Genomic DNA, 17426 nt, shown 5'->3' with positions numbered 1-17426 from the left:
TTGAAAGAAATTGGTCTCTAAATGACTCTACTGAAGTCTTTAACCTCAAATACAGAGCCTGTAAAGTTAACTGTAAAAGGCATAAAGTCCGAATTCTTTCAGTTCCGGATGATAAAGAGACCTTGAGTCAAGAGCCATGGCATTGACACTACCTGTGTGTGTGTGTGTGTGTGTGTGTGTGTGTGTGTGTGTGTGTACACACTTTTACCAAGGCTGAAAAACAAAGCTGTGTTTGAGCCATGGTCACAGGGGGGGGGGGGCTGCACTTTAACCACAACAATAAACCACCACTGATACTTGTATGAGAAACAATCTGCCACCATCAGCAATAAACCGTTAATATATGCGTGTGATTAGTATGCACGCTAATGTGTATAGCGCGAGCAGCACAAGTTGTATTAGGGAAATGCTTTGTATGTATTATTTAGCTTGGAGCTCTCAGTAATTTGTGCAGCGATAGAAGACAAACACACATAATTATGACAACAGTAATCCTCATTTAATGGTTTTCTAAATGACATCCTGGGTATTTCCTTCAAGATGGCAGTAATGTCCTATCGTTCAGCTTGAATCTGTAAACGCTCCGTCAGCCTGTCACTAAATATGAAAATCATCATTAGTGATGGTAAATATCTATTTATCCAGTGGTGAGCACAGCGAGAGGGCAGGGGGGGGGGGGGGGGGTCACTGCCTCTGCTACTTGGGCTAAGTTGAGTCTTAAGTGCCCCCACGTACCCGTCTAGATGGTTCCAAGTGTCCCTCTACCCAAGTTCATCTCCAGTTAGTCCAAGTGTCTCCATAAGTGCTGATCTGGTTGGTCCAAATTGGTAAACAAAGGCCGGTTCAAGAAGCTCCTGTGTGTCCATCTGGACGTTCAAAATAATAGTTCCACATTTTGGGAAATACGCCTGATCACTTTCTTGCTGAGAGTTGGATGAGAAGATCAATTCCACGCTTATATCTGTACAGTAAATATGAAGGCTACGACCAGTTGAGTTATCTTAGCTGAGCATAAAGATAAAGACTTCATATCTCACTTGCTTAATCTGCTCACTACCCAAAGTGTGAAAATGTCAAGTTGTATAACATAACGTATTGATTACTGTGCTGTAATTCTGCTTTTCATGTTTGTTTTTGTTGCTCTAAAAACCTGGAATGGCAAAAATCAAGCTGTATATAATTATTTCTGAAGACTTTCTATTTTTAAAAAGTACATCAGTGTGTTGTTGTTGATTTGAAGAGTTTAATTAATGTGAGATGTTAATCTCCAAGTGTTATTTGGCTTGTGTGTGTAGTTTTGGCACAATGAGCCAAATTCTGCAACATGTGTTTCAGCAATACTAAAAATGATAATATGGGAGATTATGACGAGATGACTTTTAAAACCAGGGTCGCTGTTTTCCCTGTTTCCTGTCATTATGCTAAGCTAAGATAACCGGCTGCTGGCTGTGGTCTCATATTTGCTGTACAGACGGGAGAGTGGTATCAGCCTCCACATCTTGCTCTTGACAGGAAAGCGAAAAAGCAAAATATAAAAGTAAATATGTGCCCTTTTCCATATTGGCCATTGCCCCTCAGGTGCAGTGACATGCAGAGATTTTCTGTCTCAAGTTCGTTTTTACTGTATATTAATACTCCACAAGTCTTTCACCGATCATCTATGATTGTGCTTTGAGGTCACCCTAAGTGGGATGTCGTGCCACTTTGAATAAAATCGTTACCACCTCATTGCACATATATGATGTTACTCTCACAGATTAAACATCTCATCCCAACTCACAAAGTAAACTTAAGTGATCAGGCACATCTAAGTCACATGACATTTACCAACTCCTTCAGCACATCCCACAAAAGATCCCCTCATCAGGATGTGTTTTCATGACGTTCATGGAGAATTTTTCAATTTCCTTAGCATCTTTTAAGTGTTGACACTGGTCTACATAAAACCACACCCTTTCATCCTCAAACAAGCAAACGCATCCTACTATTTGATCAAGGTCTAGCATATTGAGTCCTTGTTGGCTTTGACCGATAACATCACTGGTGTTTTCTGAGAGATTTGTCTTCCTGGACTCACCCTGTTTCTTCGTCAAAGGCGAACACCAGAGGTTTACTGTGCATTTCACAGAGGTTTCCAGTAGCACTAGCAACATCTAATGCATTTTTTGAGTGGGAGACATAATGTGACACATCTGAATGGTAATGGCACATCAACACCATGAAAAGTATAAGAGTGTGTGTTATCTAAAATAAAGAGCATCAACTTGCTGAAGCCTTTGCAGGCACAACGTGTTCGAATGCTTCTTTGAGCTCTTTCACAATTGATCGTTTCCGCATTTTACAGATTGCTTACTAATGCAACATCTAGAGGTTCCTCGGGGATAAGAAGGGAAACTGACTGACAGACAGAAGAAGGAACTGAGAGGGTTTACAGGAAGGGCTCATGACGTTTACTGGACCACATATTCAATCAGCAATCACTGGAACATGACAAGCAATAAATCAAAGTTTGACTTCTACGGCTTCTCTCCTTGAGTGGAGCCCAGATGGCTTTTACTGGGGAGCAGTTCTTTTTAATGAAATGCAACCATACAATACAACAATATTTCATGTTTAATGTACTTTGTTCATCTACGCTGACCTCTTGAAAATGATCCCTGTACATTATTCAATTTTGTATTGTCACTCCAATGACATGTGTCAACAAGCTGCATAATCAGGGAATGCTCTATTTCCTGTTGTGTTTTATTTACTGATGTTTTGTTGATGTTTCAAGCTGAATAAACTGCTTTTACTGTATTAGAACGCTGTCTTTTGGAAATGAAGCAACAACACAAATGCCATCAGTCAACTTTGGTGGCTTTGGTTAAATGCTGTACATCAAGCAATTTGTATTTCATTAAAAAAAGATGGTGATTTTCATAAACTGAATGATCCCTGAATGCCTTTATTAGAGAGCCGTTAGTGAAGAATGAGGTTTCTTGGCACCGCCATGTCTCCCACTTACAAATGGGAGGCAAACATGACCCACTATTTAAAAAGCACATCAAAAGTCATTTCCTGTTTGTTTAAGAGGTTCAATGTGGTGTTTTACCCTACATGCCGCTTCTCAAGTCAGTCGGGAATGACAGTTGTCACAACAACAGCTGGACAGGGTTGTTCATGAAGCATCTTGGCTGTGACCGTGCATTTGTTTCCTCCCTTTATGGCACATGCATCGAAAAACACGCACTGACTTGTTTTTAATTTTTTATTCCTCCCTCTGGCCAGAGACTTCCGACTCTGTGGTGTCAGACCTCCGCCTCGCAGTCTGTATCAGGATGCTGTTCGGCTGTGTAACCCAGATGGACAAGGCACTATCTGCCAGTTAGCACTCTCATCATGAAGTACCACTGGAATATATATAACATCCAATATCATAGTTATACTAACAACTCACACCTTTACATTGCATTGTCATCAGAGATCTTAGCCCTACTAACTTTAGCTTTCTATTCGTTGGCAATAATGCAAGGCTTATCCCTTAAGCATAAAACATATTGACTTTTAACCATTCCCTTTCCATCTATGTTTTATTATGTTGGTTCCAAACCAAGCAGTTAGTTCATCAGAGCTCCCGTATTTCCTAAAAAAAGAAGCTTAAAAAGCGTATTAGCGTGATCGAACAAAGGAGGAATATGATAACACTCGCAATGCTTTTTGTGGGACATTGTGTAACATTAACATCCCAGTAAGAGCTCCCTGATTGAATTATGGTGAGTCTTAAAGCGTGGCAAGATACTGAGCTGTGAAAAAGAGACAGAGAGAGGAAGAGAGAGTGAAAATAAATGTAACAAGACATTATGAAGCCAGTGACTCAGGGATGTGAAGTAGACAGCAGACTGATCTCTGGTTCATTCTTAGGATATTAATGGTTCAGTCTCCATGTTCTACCCTGTGCCTGTCTCCTTTCATCATCCACAACCACACTGAGACACGAGTATAGACTGTGCGAACATGGTCAGGTTGAGATGTTTGAAACAACGCTCTTTGTAGTATACAATATTTAAAAGATCCAGATACTTGTATCCTCTTTTTCTTTACTTTCTGCGGTTTTCTATCTTCATTGTGTTGACGGAGATGGTGAAAGGAATGCGAGCAAGTTTGGGAAAAACTGACAGAACTCGTGGAAAGAATTTGCTCGACATACACATAGCCATAGTGTAATAAGAAATGAGTTTCCTAAGCCACACATGAAAGCATTTCAGCAGCAGAGGGGTCACAGCGCAGGGCACCCTGCCCATAAATGGCTCATGTTCCATATTATATTAGAAAGAAAATGGGAAGCCTTGTGAAGGACAAAATATAATTAGTTGGAGGTCAATCAAAAAAAGAGAGTGAGTTAGGGTTAATACATAATTCATATGACCTCTTCACTCGCGCTGACCTTTTTTGGGTAACAGCCCATCCCGCTGAGGAGTGTTACCATGGCGCCTGGCCCTTAGAGGAAATAGAAATTGTCAACAAAGAGGCTTTTTGTCGCTTGAACTTTTCTGCGAGATAAGAAACATGATTGTTTGGCAGAAATAGCTGAAATATACTCCTCCCTGTTGTTGACTGGTGGCAATTACACGCATGAAAGCTGTACGTCGGCACACATTTATATTTGGAAATAGGAGATCCATTTTTCGTTGTTTTGTTCGTGTGTCATGTGACACTCTGAAAGAGGAACTTTCTTGCCTTACATTTAGTGGAAAGCAGTAGAGAAACGATTGTGGGGATTTACGTGGATGTGAAATCATTTTGTTACAGTGAGCAGATCTAGTGAGGTCATGCGACAGCCTCGGATTGTGTTCTGGGAATCCTTTTTCAAGCGATCACAACTTTATTGCATTTATGGTTCTTCATCTATAATTTGAGTCACTTTTTTATGTCGACATGTAGAGTTGACGCATTATTCACCAGCTATAGAGCAGCCTCAACATTTGTCGTTGTTACAGCACCACAGTGGTCTCACTCTTTGACGGTCAGGATAGTGAAATTACTTATGACTGAGTGGTATTGTTTTACCAAAATGTACATTGTATCATCAGTTGAATTTTCCTCTACATATATATTGAGGTACACTGCCCTCTGTTGGCCTAAAGTAGTACACACATACATCTTTTTGATTTTAGGTGATTGACGCTGACAGAAGAGCAGAAGATGATGCTAAACGTTTCTGTGGTGGTGATGACTTTTTTTTTTACATGCTATGACTTTTTTCGATATGTTATACTATGACTTTTTAAAAACTTTTCACGACATTTTATACTATGACTTTTTTTAACACGCTATAATATGACTTATTACTTTCCGACATGCTATACTACTTTCACTTTATTACTTTTTACAACATACTATGACTCTAGACGACATACAGATCTTTGATTGTACTCTTGACTTTTTAATAAAAATATAAAACTTTTTCTATTAGTAAAAATACATTTTTCATCGTACACTATGACTTTTTAATGACTTTTTTCGTAAAATACTATGAATTTTTGACTTTTTTAGACATACAATCCTATGAATTATGACTATTATACATACTATACTATGACTTTTGGATGACTTACTCTACTGACTTTTATGACATACGTCCTGAAATTTCATGGCATACCACGATGTTTTTTTTATTGTAGTCTGACATTTCTTATGACATTTTTTTAATAAGCTTTTTCTTTTCTTTCAAACCAAAGCCAAGACATCCAAAGACAACTTCACTGACAGCCCATCATTTTCAGATGAATTTAATACTGCAATTGCATTTGAAAGACATCGAGTATCCAAAAGTGGTTAGACCACCCACAGAACAAAGGCAAAGAGCTGTAGGTTGAACTGAGTATTCTCAACTTTCTGAAAAAGGAAGGCATAGACTGAAAAGAAACCAAGGGTTGCTTAGTTAAGTCTCTTCTTCTACTGCACCTCCCACAGACAGATAGCACACAACAAATGACCAATCACTTGACAGTTCCCTGCTGCTCAGTCACCTTCACAATGTCAGCACTTTGTCATGTAGTATTTACATGCAGCATTAACAAAATCACACATTTCATTGAGGATTAAAGCAGAGCTGGATAAAATCATTCCATACGTTTGGTTTAATTTTGGAGTACCAGATAGATGGGGGTTTCTGCCATTGAGGAAATGCATAGAAAAGCTTTTTCACATTCAGATGCTTTCCTATGAATTGTACTACCATTAGATCATTTTCTATGAAACTTTCTACTTTTTTCATTTTGACATATGTGAAAAAACAAACCCATGTATTCTGAAAGATATAAAGTTCCCTCAACATCGATAGTTTGGGGTGTTTTTGTTGTTGCTCTGGCATTAAGCAGGCACTGAAGCACCACACATGAGTATTGTTGTTTTTGCTATTACAGGACTCTGCCAATACTTTCTTGTCTATACTGCATTAAGCGACCACACTTACCTTATCTTAGGACCACTGGCCTTTACCTAAGGGTTGTTCTACTTTTCCCAAGTCTTAAAAAAAAGTAGATATGGCACTGATTTGTGAAATTATCTTACAAATAAAGCAAACATATTCTTGAACATTGCAGGTTCTTGGCAAAAGGCTTTGTTATGTGCTTTTTAATGTGCAGTTATTTTAGCAAAAATACTTTTTGCTGTCTACAGACAAAAGGCAGACTGTTACATCCATGTTAAATGCAGTTGCATACCACTTTTTTTTGAGGTACAACACCAGCTTAATGGTATTTCATGACTGGGATACGTCGAACTGAAACTCCTGCCTGAATCCATATTGGAAATCAACCCGTTTCGTCACCTTAGCCTCTGTTGCATAACTCTACGTTCTTGGCATTATGGCTGAAATGATTCATTCTTTTCTGACCATATTTCCATTGGAAAGAGTATCACATTCGTGACGGGCATGTCGATTAAATATCGCCTCTAATCTCAGATAGAAGTCATCAATAAATGAAGTGATGACTATGTTTACATAAAAATAAATGTTAACATTCCCGTCGTTTTCTCCAAACTCCAAGATTGGAATGTCATGGTCAATACATAAATACATTTACAATAAAACTTTTAAAAATATTACGCGGTAAATCCAAAATAACACTTAGATAAACATTTAAAATACAGTATTATACAACAAAACTGAAAAAGAGACCAAGTTTGAAACAACACTTCATGACAAAATAATCATCATACAGGATGTGAAATATACATTATTTATCTAACTTTTTTCATTTACAATTTTCATCCACTGACATACAATATATTACAGCGAGGATGGAGTTAATGGTGGGACAAGTGCATAGCAAAATAGATCATTTGACCAAGTTAAAGAAACACATTAAACTGACAAACCAGCTTTAGAAAACAACATTAAAAACCATGTTTAAGGCAAATCTCATCATTTAAAATTGGCATAGTCCGAGAAAATGTCCACAAAGTCTTGTACCACCCTGTAGCAGAAGTCATATTGTTCCTATGGAATAAATAGAGAAAAGATAATAGGTTAGGTGTTAGTCTGTAAAATCGGTTTCCTTCAACATGAAGCTAGAAACAGGAGTTGATGAATATGAGATACATCACGTTTTTTTTACATTTTTGTAGCACTTAATCTTATTTAGGATCCAGTTGTCTTGATACTTACCACAGTTTGGACCATATGAGGCCTCTGCATGCGTAAACTCTTCACAGTTTGGAACACGTCCAGCAGGCCTTCTGCCTTGACTCGCTCCAAGATATTGCTCAGTGCAATGAACGTACCTGTTCGCCCTGCACCAGCACTGCAGCACACAAGCACAAAAAACTCTTTGAAACTAATTCAAGCACCAACAGTGGCTTGGAAATGCAGAAGTGTACACATTTCAATCCATCATATGCAAAACAAACATCACAACTGCAATTTTAAAAAAGGCTCAGATGTGTGTGTTTTGAAGCTATACCTGCAGTGTACGACGATGGGATGGTTCCCAGACTGCTGCTGCTGTCTCTGCACTGAGGCGATGATGTCAATCATGCCTTTCCCCTCGGCCGGGATGCCGACCTCCGGCCAGCCGTGGAAGTGGAAGTGCCTGATCACCCTTGTCTGTTTCTCCTTTGAGAGGAAATGAACAGGTAGACGAGAGATCATAATATCTTTCAAATATGATTTCATAGCAGCGTACGAAAGCATAATGGCAGATGCAACGTCGGAGTAAGTTAAGTGTGCAGCAGATTAGTGGTGGACTGATGGGCGCTGTCTGACTCATTAACTGCTGTGTGATGGTGTGAAGTTAATTTGCTTACCGGGACAAAGGTGAGTACCAAGTCTCGCAGACTGAATGTGTCACACAAAGTGTCTCCCTTCAACTCTACGGTGTAATTTCCGTAGGTGACCGAGTCCTCTGTGGGCCAGTAATGACAACATTTGTCCTGCAATGAACAGACAAAAACTGAGTTAAGTGTTTGTTCACTGCTGGCATTAAGTTAAAAACACAAACTGCAGCTTAATACATGGAAGGTAAATATTCTAAAGTACTTTTGGTTAAAAAAATGAAATACTGCACAAACATGAACTGATAATAAAAGTAGAATTTAGTGAAAGAAGCAGGACATTGGAACACAGATGGTTTATGTTGCACTGCTGTTAACCACAGCTTGCTTGCAGTCATCACAGCTTACCTGCTCCCTCTCCTGGAGCTCAGTGAGCATGACAATGGAGTGACATTTCCATTCCCACACCATTCTCCAGAAATCCTCCACTGTGTGTGTCAGAGGGCCCTGGGTGGCAATGAAGTAGTCCTTCTGCCTGTAGCCCTGAGTCACAGCAAACACACACACACACACACACACACACGTCCTCAGCTTTTCTCAAGCCCAACAATGTGTTGATAGCAATACCCATGAACTACTGCAGGTATTAAATGCAAGAAGGAAAGCAATTAGGGAATAAAAACGTGCTTACATCTATAAAAGATGCATTGACGTAGTCTGTGAACTCCTGACCTCTTCTCATGGAGAGAATAACTCTGTTGAAGTCATCTGAAATGAGAACAGAACAGGAAACTCTTCAAAACCATTTGGAATGACGCAGCTTATAAACATGTTCACAGAGTACACAAAGTGGCCCGAGTGACTCCCTGAGAAAGAAAGCACAAGATTGGAAACAGATGTTCAGATTCTAAACATAGTGACACTGACAGACAAAATAATCTGGAGGTCAAAATCCACTGCTGCTGCTATTATTAGTAGTAGTCGTAATTTTCCCATCATTTTTCTGCTTACTGCTCTCAAAATGGCTATACAAAATTAATTTAATTTAATTGAATCTTCCACCAGTTTACATGAAACAGGCATCAGATGTATTTTGTCCTTTGGGTTTCCTTCTTTCTTACATGGAATAATTTGCAGAACTCTGTTCTTCTTCATGTTGGCAGGAAGGTTCCCCGTTCTCATGTTCTCCTTCATTATTCGCATGTTGGTCAGTTTCTGGGCAGAAATCAAAGCAAACAAAAATGTTACAAACCTGCAAATATCCACCATCCTTTTATTCCCAAATCTAAATAGGGAAATACAACAAGTTACGCTGTGAATTATAAATCACAATTAGTAGATGAAAGTTAGCGGATCATTGTACAAATATTAGAAGAATGAGAAGGATTTATTTATTTAAGGCTTGAGTTTAAGATTCTAGAAGTAAATCAGTAGGTCCTGGAAAAATTCCCTAGTAAGAATAGATTTTTCAGTGATGAATAAAGCTTATATGTTTAACACCTTTCAACAACAATGGGCTTCAAACAAGTGCTTTGTAAGTATACTGTATGTAGGTAACGCTACATGTTAAATGGCCTGTTTTTTGTCTGCAGATGGAGCAAATGTGGCTCTGGAGGAACTAATCTATTGTGTATTGTTTAGTTTCTGTGTCTAATTGCTAGATGGTTTTCTTTGCACAGTTGTTTATGTTGTGCAAATATATTTGATAAAATAAAAAATCATTATGAAAAAGAAATAAGAATCTAATAGTGTTACATGAAGTCTGATGGATTTAAACTCAACAGTTGTATAGTATTTATTTTTCTATCATTGTTAGTAAAATTAAGAGAGGTCGTTTAAACAAACTGCTCCTGGTATTTAAGCCATTTCTCAGTTTGGCGAGTAACATACTTAATATTTGCTTAAATGTGATCTTTTGTGGGTCAGAATGTGAAGTAACGGATCGTACCTTAAACTCTTCCTCTAGGCCGACCCGGTCACCGTTTGCAAAGGTGTTGTGCAGTTTGTGCAGATGTCCTTCCAGAGAAGACACGTCCAGCTCCGTGTCTCCGTAGAGGTAGTATTCAAGCAGGGCCTGGTAGATGAATGAGTACTGCATCTGAGGTGGGAATACACACAAACCGATGAACACACAAACACTATGCATAGGCAACAATTTACATTTTAGAGATGTTTGAGGAGGGATACATTGGAGGGAACTTGTGTCCAACTCACATCTGTCTGAATGAGCTGTGAGCGCTGCTCTCGTATCTTAGCGACAAACCCAAACACATTAACTTTCTGCTCTGCGTGCATCATGTCGATCATGGCATCAATTACGATGAAGGTTCCTGTCCTCCCGACACCAGCGCTGCGGAGACACAAAACAAACCACAATCCTCAGCCGACGCTCGCATGTCAGCAGACAACAGCAGCGAAACAAAGTGACGTCTGTGCTTGAAAACAAATGTAGTGCTGTAGTCATTCACAATGTTTCCAGACATAGCTCACAGTGCGTTTTCCAGCAGATATTTAACTCCGTAGAAACAAATTGGATAATTAAAACCATTTAAAAGTGATGTTCAGGCAAAAGCGCCTAGATCCAAGTAAACAACAGCAAAATAGCTCAGCGCTCCGGTACCTGCAGTGGACCACAATAGGCCCAGCGAAGGGTGGATTGACCACTTTGACCTTTTTGAGGAACTTGAGCATGCCGATGGGGGAGAAAGGAACTCCAAAGTCAGGCCAGCTGGTGAAGTGGAGCTGGGTGACCAGCCTGGGAGTCTTAGCAGCATCGCTGGTTTGCTACATAGTGACACAAACGCAGGCAGAAAAACACAGTTAACAGTATTAAAAACAACTGCATAGGCAATCTGGATTATGTGTCCTGTGCTTCTTAGAATTTAGAATTAACATGTATACAACATATTTCACAAACACGAACACCCATGTTCCTGTTAAAATACAAGTTCTATGAGGCACAGTAATTATTACACGAGCACTGTTTTAAACGCACATGTTGTATGCAGAACTTGCGTATGGTGTAGTCCACGAGGACAGTGAAGTCTTCCACCGCCACCCTCACATTCCCATAGCTCCAACAGCCCTGATCGGGCCAGTACTGGTGGCACTTGTCCTGGGGAGAGATGACAGCCGCGAGTCAGTGATAAAGTCCTCCTGCATAGACGAGTTGTTCTTCGGGAACGTATTCAAGGACTTTTTCTTTCAAGCAACAAAATGGCTCCCGTCAAATGCGTGACTTCACAAAGGTGAGCTTTACTAAAAGGTAATTACGCTTCAATTTCACAGACAGTCAGTCCAGATTAGTGTAAGTGAAGTCAATAGAAGTCCTCGCTGGGTGATGATGATACTGACGTGGAGGACTTCATTACACATTATGGAGCCATCGATTTCCACATGCCGATTTAAATCTTCGCCAATTCTCTTCTTATTGATCTTTTTAGCCTTTCTCCCTCTCTCCTTGTTCAGAGAGGGAGTTCTGGTTCACAATAAGGGCTGAGCAATTATGGCGGAGAAAACAGATGTCAGAGGGCCAGCTTACAGGTGTGAAATGAATTGTTTAAATTAAAACTTCGCGGTGTCACCTTTGACCATAACTAATGAAATCTATTTGAAGCACATTTCTTCTCAAATCTTTTTGTGATGCTCCATTAACCCCTTTTCGCTTGCCCCCCCCCCCCCCCCATCCCAGGGAAATCAGAGCAGAGAGCTGACTGGAGAAGAAACCCTGGAGCTCGTCATGCGGGCTGAGACACATTTTTAGAAATAAAAATCACTCACTTCTTTCCTTTCTTTCAGATTTGTCAGCATGACAACAGTCGCTACTTTCTGCTCCCATATCATCCTCCAGAAATCCGCTACGGTGTCTTCTTTTGGACCTGTGAGACAAAATGATTATAATAACACATGATTTATAAAGACATACAATTAGTAATATATATAGATAACATAATTATGCATTTCCTTTCCAAGTGCACTATATCTTACCTTGTGCTGCTATGAATTTTTTCTTTTCCGTGTAACCCTGTTGGAGATGAATATTAAGTTAATTAAAAATGTAAAGCTGCAGAACAGCTACTAATGGACTTTGTGGTGAGATTGTCTCTTCAACTGCTGTTTCCAAGGTCAATCATTTTTAGGCCTCCATGCCGCAATATGAATTAATAATTAATAATATTTGTCTAATAGAATAAAATGATAAAGTTATGACATTTTGGAGAGACATGGATGTAAACTGCAACGTGAGGCATTGAATTGCGAGGCCGTATTTCTAGTGTTAATTAAATTGAAATAAATCTTTTAAACCAAATTTCATGACAACACGGAAGAGAATTCCTTAATAAATGCTCAGAAAAACAACTTTTGAGATGAGACTGTTCGCAACCATCAACCTGATTTATCAAATTCAGTCACAACAAATCAGGCAATAAATTGTTATTTTGCTACATTGAGTGTTGCCATTTTACAAATGAATGTATCGTGTTCAGCAGGATGATGAAAAAGCATAACTCACATCAATGTAAGAAGCATTCACATAGTCTGAACAGGGATTCCCATCCAGCTGAGTCAACACCACTCTGGAATGATCATCTGTTGGTGAAAAATACCATCATAAGGTTTAGAGGGTTGCAGCAGGAAAACAACACAGAGAGTATTACACTATTATAAAGAGCGTTAAAGGAATAGTTTGACTTTTTGGGAAATACATGCATTTGCTTTCATGCCGAGAGTTAGACAAGAAGATGGATATCGCTCTCATGTTCGTACGGTAAATATGAAGCTACAGCCTCCATGAAGACTGGAAATAATTGGGAACTCAGCAGTCTCCAACGGTTGCCTGGCCACTGCTTCTGGCAAACAAATTGTACGGCACATAATAAGCCATTTTACGGGAGGTTTGGTACTAATTGATGTGTGCCATTAAAGAGAGTTATTTGTGGTTTACAAATTGTAATCATGAGTGAGAAGGGTAGCCCCCCCCTCTCAATGCAGTCGGAGATTTCCTGGCCGTAGCAGTCATCATCGCAGCCATTCACAAGTATGGCGGAATTTGAAAATGAATATCGTACAGGAAGTTATAACTGGTATACTGTTTCATAAAGCACTAAGTTGCCAATTTTTTTGGTACAGATTTTGTAGAGATCAGAACAGACATGAAAGTGGTATTAAACCTTTAATCCAATCCTTTGAAACATTAGAATGCATGGGTAAGGACAAATAATAACGCAATTAAATATTAATGAGACAGAGACGAGTGACAGGAACTGCAACTGTATAAAGAGAGAAGGGTGAGGAAACTCTGGGGGCCGAGGTGTTTCATTGTGAATGAATACATGAGTAGTTGGGGGAGGATCTACTGAATCTGAAGTGAGACTGACTGAAGTAAGACTCATAAAGAACCAAAGACACTCGCGTGCACACACAGGCAGGAAACTGTGAGCTCTGGGTGTGAGGCAAAAAGATCTAGTTGCTACAGAACAGAAAGTAAACTCACAAGGAAGGATGTTGGGGTATCTGTTCTTCTCCTTGTTGTTGTCCTTGTTGGCCTCCTCAGACGTCCCTTGTGCATTACCCCCTGGCAAGGACTGCAAATCAAAATTAAGTTACGTTCTACACAACCTCCCATACTGACTTTTAACTGCTCATGACCCGTGCATTGTGTTCCGCTGTATGTAAGGCTTTGTTCAGACTCGATGTAGGCACTTCCTCTGCTACCTACAGTAAACAGTCCTCCATTAAAAGCAACTTCCTCTGTCTGTGCTGACAAACTGAATAAAATGATACTCAAGTGTTACATGAGTCAGTTACATGAGTCATGTATATTTTGACTCAGATACCCAATCATAGCCACAAATACACAAAAGGGTATTTTTCATGGGTGTGCTGCAGTTGTATGCGTACAGTATGTGTCATATAGATAATGTGACACAAAAAATACACATAAGTCTGAATCCTCTGCCTTCTCATGAACACACAGCTTATTACAGTTCTACTGGGAAAACCCGTTAACTCCAATTTTAGATATTTTCTTGGTGGTTTTGTTGCCGCAAATTGAAGGCACAAAAAAAAGCAATGGAATGCGTTTGACATTTTGGAGACACAAAGTTCCATATTTATGATAACAATTTAGGTATTTTGTTGTTTTCGGTAATTGTTGATTAAAATGCAAAAATATATTTCAGGGTTAAATGGAGTAAAACATAGATGCTGCCATTGCTTAATGTCTCAAACGAGTCCAAATCAACACAGTTCTAACCCGCACGTCTTTAAGAATAAGCTGCCTAAAAGAACTCATTAAATATTTCAGCAATCCTATAAATCATCGAGAATGTATGCACCGCAATGAGTCAGTGCTTCAACCGCAGATGCCTGATAAAAACACGACTTCCAGCACTTTGTTCAGAATACAGACGACTATTTGACCACCTGTTACTCTAACCTTCAGGCGGAGAAGAGGGGATTGCTTACGTTGAACTCCTCCCTGAAGAGCTTGCCATCGTCAGCAGAGCGGAGCCTCTGCTCCTCCTCCAGGTGATCCACCGGCATGGGGAAGTAGGTCTTCGAGGCCGAAAGGGATCTGGGCAGAAGGACCACCGTCTGTTGCTCTGTGGGGAGAACAGTCAGTGGTTTTATTATCCCTGCCGGACTGATAGAGTTTAATACCACAGTGCCGAATTATATGCTGTGAAAATAACGAAATTATTTCATTATTACTTAATGATCGGCTCAGAGAAATTAATTCTAAAACAGGATTGGATTTCAATAGACCAGTGGTTCCCAACCAGATGTAGCCCCGTCAGATGACACACGACACCACCTGCTGTTATCCAACACTAGTTGTTACAATAATGTTTTCATACAACTGAAAGTGCTCAAGCTGTTTGCTCAAATATTATTTTTTACAACTACTAGATGGAAGTATCCATTTTTTTTTTTTTTTTTAACTAACCTCTCAGTTCACTTGCTAACCAGTTTCCCCTCAATCTTAGTAGCAACACGTAGCGTTCAAATATCCTTCATGACTCCATACACGGACATATACTTTAGTTTCTACAGTACCCCTGGTTGGGAATCACTGAATTAGACGATACGCTTATTGAATTACTCTTCAAGGATCTTCACAAACAGCTCATCAAGAGACCAAACTGACTTAAAATCTTAACACATGTTGGTGTGCGTTTGCCAACACCTCAATAAAAATTTAAAAAAAGGGATGCGAGTATTCGATGATCATCACCAGGCGTTAGAACAGCAAAGGACCCCAGGGAGAAGCCACTTACAGCACTCCGGACACCCCTCAAGGCATTCTGTTAGCACTCAAAATTTTGGAAAATATAGGTTAAATAAAATACTAAGAAGAGTGTTAGTAACATGAGGGTTCTGATACCGCCACCCTGAACTGTATACCTGACCTGGTGGCACAGTGGTGTATAAGGACTCAGTACTGTATCCAAACTCTAAAACACAACACATATCAAATCAGCACACACACACACGTATAGTCATAAAGGCAAAACAATAAATCTTATTAAACATAGCATTTGATTCATTCTGCCGACATCATGCTCATAAAACAGAATGCAGTTACTGTGCACCAACATAAGACCCTTCTGCAGTGTGTCATGTTTGCGATCACAGTAATTAGCAGCTCAGCTAATACCTCGATATTTGCTCCGTGTTTGTTACAGACACTTCTGGGTGATGTTGTGTGTCTTTCCCAGCCATATATCCTAGTTGCATTCATATCTGCAAGAATACAACCTGCTCTGTACTTTCCATTGTAATGTCAGATAAGAGAATACTTCCTAAAGAACACTTGCAGCTCCTCAAGACGCGGTGCTTCCTGTAAAGCCCAATCGCTGTTAACACACTTCACACTTCATCGGCTCTTTGCTTAAATTATGCAGATCAAAGCTGACAACCGAACGTTTTACATGCGGTGTCAAAATGTAATAAAAGGTGGTGATGATAACACATTTCTGTTCCTCATATTAAGCACAGGAAGTACACAACCACAATGCAGTGGGGGGGGGGGGCAATACATAAAGCTGATGCCTCTTTTAACTCTCCTACTTAACCTCTTTCTCTTTCTTCGCCTCATGTTTCTGTACGTCTCTCTCTTTGGCATTCTCATTATGCTTCTTTTGACTGCCAGACTGTCGCGCTCACAATCTACAATCTGTCTCGCTGTTTCTAAAAATGTCCAATTTACAACAACGTTACCTTGTTCCTCCAAGATGCCATTTGGTATCTTCTTGTCAACTGTTGTGACGACTGCTTTTCTCTGGTTTTTTAACCTGCCAGAAAAAAAAATACAATAAAATGAGAATAACAATGATGCCACTGTATAAGTTCAACTTTCTTTTTAAACTCAAAGCTACAAAATACTTGAAGATCTCCCAAATGATGTAGGTAGTCATGAACAAAAGCCGATCCAACCTACCATCTTAAACTTGAAAAGCTATTCTTTCTCATTAGCTGATGTCTTGGAAAAACGGTGCTCTAGTCCAAATGCGGTACAGAATTTGTTCTCTTCTGTTGCCCGTTTAGGTCCACTGTCACAGCCTGGCTCCCTGCTCTCTTCTCTCTAAGCATGAGAGGGAGTCAGCTAGTAGCACTTCCTGACTGGGCTCCGCCTCAATGACTAAAGGAGGAAGTGTTTGTCACCCTGAGCTCTGCCCCCTGGAGCCCGGATCACAGCCAGTCAGCGAGGCCCTGGGAGGGGATGAGGTGAGGTGGGTGAGTCCTTGCAAAGGGTGGGAGATTTTATTACCTGAGGAAGTACCAGGCTAGCAGTGCGATGATGAGCAGCAGCAGGGACAGGACCAGCACGGTGGGGAGGATGTGGTGGCTGTGGGATGGAACGTCTTCTGAGGAAGGTGGAGAAGCAGAGCGGGGCGGGGGGGGGGGGGGGTCAGGGAGCACCGTCAACAAAGAAGCAGGAAGAGGGAGCAGGGCGACGATATACGTGTATATGTTTGAGTGTGCAAATGAGTGGCTGCATTAACGTGTTTGAGCCATGTGTATATTGCATTAAAAAAAAATCAATACTTGGCACATCGGCTGTTCTCCTCTGCTCGCAGGCCTGACTTAATAACTGGCCTCTGCAGTATGTTGTCTACAGAGATAAGTATCAGCTCATTTCGTACTGTCGGTATGTCTGTCTG

The 17426-nt window shown here is 40.1% G+C and overlaps 1 protein-coding gene across 1 annotated transcript; it reads right to left on the bottom strand.

The window, feature by feature from the left end:
- Positions 1 to 5755: 5755 nt before the first annotated feature.
- Positions 5756 to 16858, bottom strand: ptprea (protein tyrosine phosphatase receptor type Ea). The gene is made up of 18 exons (XM_076093944.1): positions 16703 to 16858; positions 16483 to 16556; positions 14728 to 14864; positions 13754 to 13844; positions 12773 to 12849; positions 12247 to 12283; positions 12040 to 12137; positions 11255 to 11374; positions 10880 to 11043; positions 10474 to 10609; positions 10208 to 10357; positions 9381 to 9474; positions 8951 to 9027; positions 8668 to 8802; positions 8293 to 8418; positions 7950 to 8101; positions 7655 to 7790; positions 5756 to 7486 (listed from the first exon to the last, which is right to left on the bottom strand). The coding sequence occupies exons 1-18, from the start codon at positions 16732 to 16734 to the stop codon at positions 7412 to 7414; spliced, it is 1911 nt and encodes a 636-aa protein (XP_075950059.1). The 5' UTR covers positions 16735 to 16858; the 3' UTR covers positions 5756 to 7411.
- Between the last annotated feature and the right edge of the window lie 568 nt (positions 16859 to 17426).

The sequence above is a fragment of the Anarhichas minor genome, unplaced genomic scaffold (assembly GCF_050575085.1).
Source record: "Anarhichas minor isolate MPS153535 unplaced genomic scaffold, ASM5057508v1 ptg000017l, whole genome shotgun sequence".
Taxonomy (NCBI): Eukaryota; Metazoa; Chordata; class Actinopteri; order Perciformes; family Anarhichadidae; genus Anarhichas; species Anarhichas minor.
The sequence above is the reverse complement of the archived record's forward strand: the minus strand, read 5'-3'. Positions and strand labels throughout refer to the sequence as shown.